Source organism: Chamaea fasciata, unplaced genomic scaffold, assembly GCF_029207755.1.
Source record: "Chamaea fasciata isolate MVZ Bird 193981 ecotype frontalis unplaced genomic scaffold, bChaFas1.0.hap1 SCAF_7, whole genome shotgun sequence".
NCBI classification, from domain to species: Eukaryota; Metazoa; Chordata; class Aves; order Passeriformes; family Sylviidae; genus Chamaea; species Chamaea fasciata.
The window spans coordinates 39,821,956-39,829,274 of NW_027094092.1; the positions used below are offsets into that span (position 1 = coordinate 39,821,956).

Sequence of the window (7,319 nt, forward strand, 5' to 3'; positions counted from 1 at the left end):
GTCCTCACCAGTTGTGAGCAGCAGAATAAAATACACAGCATAAAATCCCAGTACATGAGGCAAGTGATAGGCCTCACCTAAGGAGCTGTCTTACAGAGAGCACATGGCCCTCAGAGAGAGAATACCCCAAATAACAGGTGCTGTACAGAGTGCCCATGAGGTGCTTAGCACATGGTGGCTGCACACAGCACCCAGGGCTGCTTTCACAGAGACTCAGCTGTGGAGCAGTTCCTGGGAGCAGCCAGCAGCTTTGAACCCTTCTGGGATATCACTGTCCAGTTTGGAAATAATTTTGTAAATGGGTTTCTTCCAGGAGGGGTCGGCATCCTTGCCTGCTCTGACGGCACTGAAGAACTCCTGCAGTGTCAGGCTGGCCACCTCCAGGAACCGCCCTGGCACCTGCAGCAAGACAGGCATCAGCCAATGACAGTATCATGTCATGGTTCCTCCTTACCCCTGCAAATGCCACCACCCCCTTCCCCCAGACCCCATTCCTCACCTCGAAGTCATTGCCCTTGTTATAGTGCATGTTGAGGGCACGGAAGAGCTCTGAGTCCCGGGAGACCTGGAGAGTGCAAGCATCCACAACACCCTCCAACAGGGCCTGCCGGGCAAACTTCTCCACCTGGATGTAGTAAAACTCACGGAAATTGCTGAACCACTTGATGAGCTGGGAGGTGATGCAGCGGCTGAACTGGTGGGGGGAGAGCCAGAGGATGCTGTTATGCCAGCTTGGGTCCTCTCTACCCACGAACCCCTGCAAACCCAGCCATGCACTGCTGGACTGGCCCAAACCCAGCCCTGCCCCAAGCCTGCAAAAGCATCAGCTGGAGCAATGACATTGGGGTGTCTGAAGTGTTCTTCACACTGAGATTCGGATCCCAGCTGCCCTGCAGTGGGACGGCACATTCATGGTGTGCTTTAATCTGAATACCTCAGTTGCACAGAGTGAAGAGCCGACAGCCCAGGTCTGCCACAGCCCTGTGCACCTGCTCCTGGGCAGCCCCTGCTGAAATAGGTGCTGTCCCACATCTCCTGCCAACAAGGCAGGGGACACAAGAGCATCCCTTTCCTCATGGTTCCCCATGGAGGCCTGCCCAGCATCAGCTCTGACTGCTGCCCTTTTACCTGCACATCAAGGAAGTAGGTCTTTAGCAGAGTGGAGCTGGGGTAGCGGGTGAAGAAAAACATCAGCTTGGCCTTCTTCAGGTGCCCGGGGGTCAGCGCCTCCTGCATGTGCCTTGGGGTCAAGGAAAGCTTACACGTAGCAAACCCCGAGCTCAGCATGTCCCTGAGCACCACCCCTGACACACACGCCCAGTGCCCAAGATAGCCCCTCAAGGCATGCCAGTGGGGCAGAGGGGGTTCATCCTTGGCTGGACAGCCATTGCTTTTCCCCTTGAGAATCCCTGAGGATTCCCTAATGCTCCCCACAGGACTTCACAGTCTTGTGGGAACCAGAATTTCCATGAGACATCTGTTCATGGTTTAGGATGACAGGACCTCCAGTATGGCCCAAGAGCAGGCTTGGTAGCTCCTGGCTTGTATTCATGGCTGTGCTACAGCATCTGACCAACCCTGAGGAGTGGCAGTGCCCTCCGTGGCTTAGGACTCTTTTCCTGCCCACACCTTTTTAGCCCCCTGGGGAGCAGCAGGGACCTTGGTCTTTCAGAGACCGGCAGGGACAGTGCCAAGCTGTGGGTCCAGAGTACAAGGGGAGCACATTTCCCAGGGACCTCTAGCTCCCCCAAAGGATATATGGGTCGAGGCAAAGGGTGCCCCATCATTTGAAGCTGGCATCTCTCTGTGGCCATCCCTGGCAGCCGGCAGTAGTGCCAGGCTCTCCATGTTGGCAGGGCTCAGGGGCAGGGGACGGTGCTGCTGCTGTCTCACAATTGATGACCTCAATTTAACAGTTCCCCAGTGTAAGTTGAGGGGCTCTGGACAACCCCCCTCCAGAGCTGATGGGCTCTCATGAGAGTCACTGCCCCAGAGACTGTGCTGCCTGGAGCCCAACAGCTGGCTCAGCAGCTGGCTGTGCTGGACAGGGGTGGCTGAGCCCAGTGAATAACCCATGCTGGGTACCCAAGAGGATTTTCTGACCCTTTTTGTACTGAAGGAGCCAGCATAAGAGCCTGGGCTCTTCCCTGAAGCTCCCGGCAGGACCTCAGCCTGGGTCGAGCCCAGGGAGCCTGGTGCATTCATGGGAGATGGCTTAGTAAGTGGCTTTCTGCATTTCCCAGCAGCAGAATACTCTCTCCTGGCATCTGGCCCCAGCAGCAGAAGTCTGTGATGCTGCTTCTGGATGTGGCCATCTGTCTTTGGCCAGACAGTCTTCAGGACAGAGTCCACTACCTGGGATGTCACCACAGCCAGCTCGTGCTTCAGTGCTTGTGAGAGTACCCTCACTGCCGAGGGCAGGCCACCCGTGTCACCTCTGCCCTCAGCCTCCTCCAGCCCACACACCTCCAGGACGCTCCCTCTGAGAGGCACTTTGCAAGGGTTGCTGGTGGCAGTGGCACTGTCCTTGTTCAGACTGTCTTCAGGCTTTCCAGGCAGTGACTGCACTTTCTCAGAATCTTCCTGGGTTTGGGCAGCATCCTCAGAGTCACAGACTTGGTAGAACTTCTCCTGAAGCCGCCTCAACTGCTGCTCTAAAAAGCAGAGCTGCTCTTTCAGCTGCTGGCAGCCCTTGGCATGGGAACTGCCCTCTGTGGGAGACACTCGTCCAGCTGCCCCCACGCCCTGCGGGGGCACCCTTGGCTTCCTCTTGCTTTCCTGGGGCATCTCACCACCCCTTTCCCTCTCATGCCTGAAAGCTGCCTCTCTGCTCGTGTCAAATGCCTGAGAGGTTGGTGGGAGGCTCATGCCCTGGATGATGCTCTCCACCCTGGCCCGCTTGGCTTGTAGGTGCTGGTCACAGAGCTGCTCCCGTGGGTGCTGGTTGGAGAGCTGGTCCCCATCACCAGCACAGGGCACAAGAGCCAGGTCACAGGTCCTGGGAGAAGCCAGGGCTTGCACTTCTTCTCTAGGACATGCACTACATTTGTTGTCATGAGGCGGGGCCACTGGCTGAGAGGAAGCGAAAAGAATGGTGGGATCCAGGTTCCTGCCAACCACTGTGTGGCTGAGGAGCTGTGGTATCAGGGGTGTGCTGGGGGAAGGCAAGAGAGAGTCAGTCGGGAAACAGGGCTCCAATTTCAGCCCCTGGCCATGCCCTGAAGTGACACAGTCTGTGTCCTGCTCAAAGCCAGTCCTGCTGTCCATTGTATCTTCTTCCTGCCTGGACAGACTGGCAGGATTCCCAGATGTTTGATGTTTCAGCCTGCTAGTAGGGTGGAACTGGAGAAAGAGCAAGAAACAGGACCTCATACAGCAGTTTTCCAAGCATGGGGCTAGAGATTTTTTTCTCCCAGATTTCCATGGCATTCCTGCTCCCCTGCAAAAACTATTTCACCAAGGAATGACCCAGGCAGAAGCCTCCAGGCACTGCAAAACCTGCGAGCAGACTGTCAGATGTCACAGGACAGCAGCAATGCCCTGGACACTGCCACACCTCCCACCTACCAGCCAGGCATTCATCGTGCCCGGAGTACATTTCACCTGCTTTAGGCCCCGCAGTGCCTAGCAGCAAAAACTTCCCACATCACCAGCTGCATCTGCACCAGAGGTATTTGGAGCAAACTGCCCACGGGGCTTGTGGACTCAGGTATGAGGGCAGGGAGCACCAGGCAGAGCCCTCTGCCACATACACCTGGGCAAAGGAGTGCGTTTGTGTGCTCCTGGGTGTTGGCAGAGCACAGAAGAGCAGCTGCATTCCTGGTGAAGGCATTCACGGCACGCAGCCGGCTTCTGCCGGCTCCAGCACCTGCCAGGAGAGCCCCCAGGGCACGGGGGTGGGTGGCAGCCCTTGGGGGCTGGGCCAGCACAAACAGGCTGGTGGAGGAGGGCACAGAGAGGGTAAAAGTGCAATGTGACCTGCTGTAAGCAGGATACACCGAGATGTTCAGGCTAACACAACATGGGGGTCCTAAGTGCTTGGCAAAACACTGCGTAAAAGAAATGAGGATGGGGATTATCAGGGAAGAGAAAAAATACTGAGCCAGCAGCCCCAGGCTTAAAATTGTCATGCTGGCTCCAAGCAGGGACCCACCCCCTCCACTCATCCCTGCTTCCCTTTGCAAAAGAAGGTGTAAAACATTGTATCCTGGGCAATTACACAGTAACCGTCCCTGTGGGATGTTTCTTCCTTATCCACATAAATTAGCAGTAGCTTTGCGTCACTAAATTAGGACAGCTTTTGTCTTTTCCAGGCTCCTTCAAAGTCTGAGATTCTTTTGCTATTCCCAGAAATACCTGATCATTTTCAACACCATCGGTCTCTTGCCCCTGTAACTGCTCCATGCCAAGTCCTCCCAGCAGTGTAGAAAATGGGTTTCTTCTCAGTGGTTTTTAAAAGGTTGCCTTTCTTCAAACACGCCTGAATTCCAGGCAGGTGTCTGGGAGAGCTCTGCCTTTTGCAGAGCCATAATCTTGACAAACCATGTATTTTCTGGGTTATCTGACACCACATGTTGTTCTGTGTTTCCTCTCCCCACCTGTCCTGACCTTTAGGCTTTCATTTTCCTAAGAGTCTGCTGTAGGGTCTTTCAAACTGCTCAGTTTATCCACAGCCAGCACAAGGCCGGGATGCCAGCATCTCTCAACATGATGCCTTGCCCTTGTGTTACAAGCTTCACCTTTGCCTGCAGCTGCCTCTCAGCCTGCCATCTGCACCCATCAAAGTCACACAGCAAACACATTGCAGTCAAAGATTCCATCCACCCTTAATCCTTTCCTTCATGGTGTGGTCTTGTAACCTCACTTGTTTTTCTACAGAAACACCTTCTTCCAGCACTTGCTCACAATTTCTCTCATCTGCTGTGCTCAACAGCAAGGTCTTACAGGAGCTTACCTGTCCCCTGTGATGAGGCTTCCCAGCCCCGCGGAACCTGGTTGATACACCCCTTTTAAGCAGATCACCTCAGGGCTGGCAAGGTGACCTCCACTTCCTTAAGGTTTCCAGCACCACCATTTTTCTTCTGGAGATTTGGAGGGAAGGAGCAGAGCCTCCCCTCCCAGCCCGCGGCAGCTCGCTGTGAGTGGCCTTGGCTCCCCCCCCACAGCATCCCCGGCACCGCAGGACCAGAAGGTTCTGCCCGAAGCAGACTCCTCCAGCTGATGCAGCTCTTTCCCCACAAACTTAACAGGTGTGTGCTCTGGTTCCTACTCTTGCTGGCAGCTTTCACTACTGCCACCCTCCAGAAAACTAAAAAGCAGCCGAGACTCCTCTCTTACCTGAAGAAAAAAACAGGAACCAAATGAAGATGCTCAGAAGAGGAGGGCAGTGTGCCTTCTCCAAAACTGAAGCCACCCCACACGGGCTCCCGGGGTGCTCCTCGGTGGGACAGCCGCGCACGGGGCAGCGTGCCGTCCCTCCAGACGGCAGTTCCCCCCAGAGCCTTCCCCAGCCGCCGCATCCCTCTGTGTGGTGGCAGCGGGCCCCGGGAGCGCGGTACCCGCGGGCGGGCCCCGGGAACGCGGGATGCCGCAGGGGCAGGGCCGGCGCGTCCTCCCGCTGCGCTCAGGGCCTTTAAAGAGGGAGTGGGGAGGCCGGAGGCAGCCAACCAGCTGGGAACGACTTCTGAATATGCAGATGGACATCCAGGAGGTCAGGTCCAACACCAGCGTCGAGCCACCTTCCCTGCCGTCTCCCACGCTCCTAGCCCCTGGACCCAGACAGGCAAGAGCTATCAGGTGCCGAGTTGCAGGTTACCCAGGTGGGCAGAGGCCCAGAAGAGCAATTTTCACCTGGAATTTGACCGGAAACCCCATTCAGGACTCATGATGGTCAACTGTTGGTGAGATGATGCAAATACACCAGGGTGACAAGCAGTGCCACAGGCAAGGAAGGAGCTGGGCCAGATCCCACCAGCTACCCATCTTGCTTGGAAAGTGGACAGGCATTTCCAACATCCCACACCATGGGTGCACGGAGGCATTTTGGCTGTCCTGGAGGTCTGTAGCATAGGACATGGCCAAGAAATGCGACAACACAGGAAAAGCAGCAACACAGAGTCCCTTGTTTGTCTCAGGATGCTTTAGAGGCAGCACCACCAGAGCTGGCATCACTCCCAGCTGAGCACATCCTGACCCCAGCCTGCCCCAGCAGCATGTGCGGTTGTCAGACGCTTCCCATACAGGAGCTGTGGGTGGGCAAAGTCTAGCCTTGCGTGCCACTCCTGGGACTTTGCTTCCACATGCTTACTGAGCGTGGCAAAGCTTAGTGTATTCATTGGGTAGGCAGGAGACTGTGGCTAAAAGCAGCTGACATCAGGTGGTCAATATTGTTCAAGGATATTAGCCTTCGAAAGACAGATCACAGAGAAATCCCTGGCAGAGAGCCTTTCTGGTTCAGTTACCTTTTATTAGAGCAATCACCTCATCCTCAAAGCCTCAGAGACTATCCCCTGTTGATTTTTATTCAACATCTTTCCTTTGAAAACGATCTCATATTTTGAAGCTTGCAGTTTACTGTTCATGTATTATTAAGCAGTGGCTAAATTAAGTACATGTGCATGACCCAGACTTGGCTCCTTGAGAGATGACTGACTGCCAGACCGCCCTTTATAACTATCCCAGACTGATTCTCTGAATCTGTAAATAGGTTCGTTGGGTTTTCTTCCACCTGTGGTTCCCTGCTTGGAAGCAGGCAGAAAACAGAAGCTGGCTGGGGAATTCTCAAATTCAACATACAGAGTACACCTGAGGGCTTACTTATGGACTCAGTTTCCTGTTTGCCATGGCGAGATGACCTCATTGCCCGTTTCTAACCATGCAGCATCCCACTGGGAGATGCTTGCGGCAACATCATCCCACACGAGCTCAGCCCCATGGTTTGCCAAGGTGAGCAGGAAAACCACGGATACAGCTGCCCTGCAGCAACCCAGAGCTGGCTCAAAGAAGAGCGTCACGAAACGGCACTCTTCGTACTGCATAGGGTTATTTATTACACATATACGTATACTATTATTTATAATAACGCCTATATGTACATACGCATGTGTTTATTTAAACATATGTAATACATGGTTATTTTATATGTATGTGATCTACACATAATAACATTTAATATAACACATATTACATTGAACGTATTAATACATACATTATTATATGTATGGTAATATATAGGAATATTACGAGTAGACCCTCGTCGCCGGCCGCGCCCTGCCCCTGCCCCACACCCCGCCCCCCGCTCGCGGTGGTCCCGCCCCGGC

The 7,319-nt window shown here is 54.4% G+C and overlaps 1 protein-coding gene across 1 annotated transcript; it reads right to left on the minus strand.

Annotated features, from left to right (window-relative positions):
- Positions 1-213: 213 nt before the first annotated feature.
- On the minus strand, positions 214-6,859 carry PROX2 (prospero homeobox 2). The gene is made up of 7 exons (XM_066186984.1): positions 6,817-6,859; positions 5,559-5,630; positions 5,338-5,369; positions 1,737-3,342; positions 1,129-1,304; positions 500-694; positions 214-399 (listed from the first exon to the last, which is right to left on the minus strand). The coding sequence occupies exons 1-7, from the start codon at positions 6,857-6,859 to the stop codon at positions 214-216; spliced, it is 2,310 nt and encodes a 769-aa protein (XP_066043081.1).
- Between the last annotated feature and the right edge of the window lie 460 nt (positions 6,860-7,319).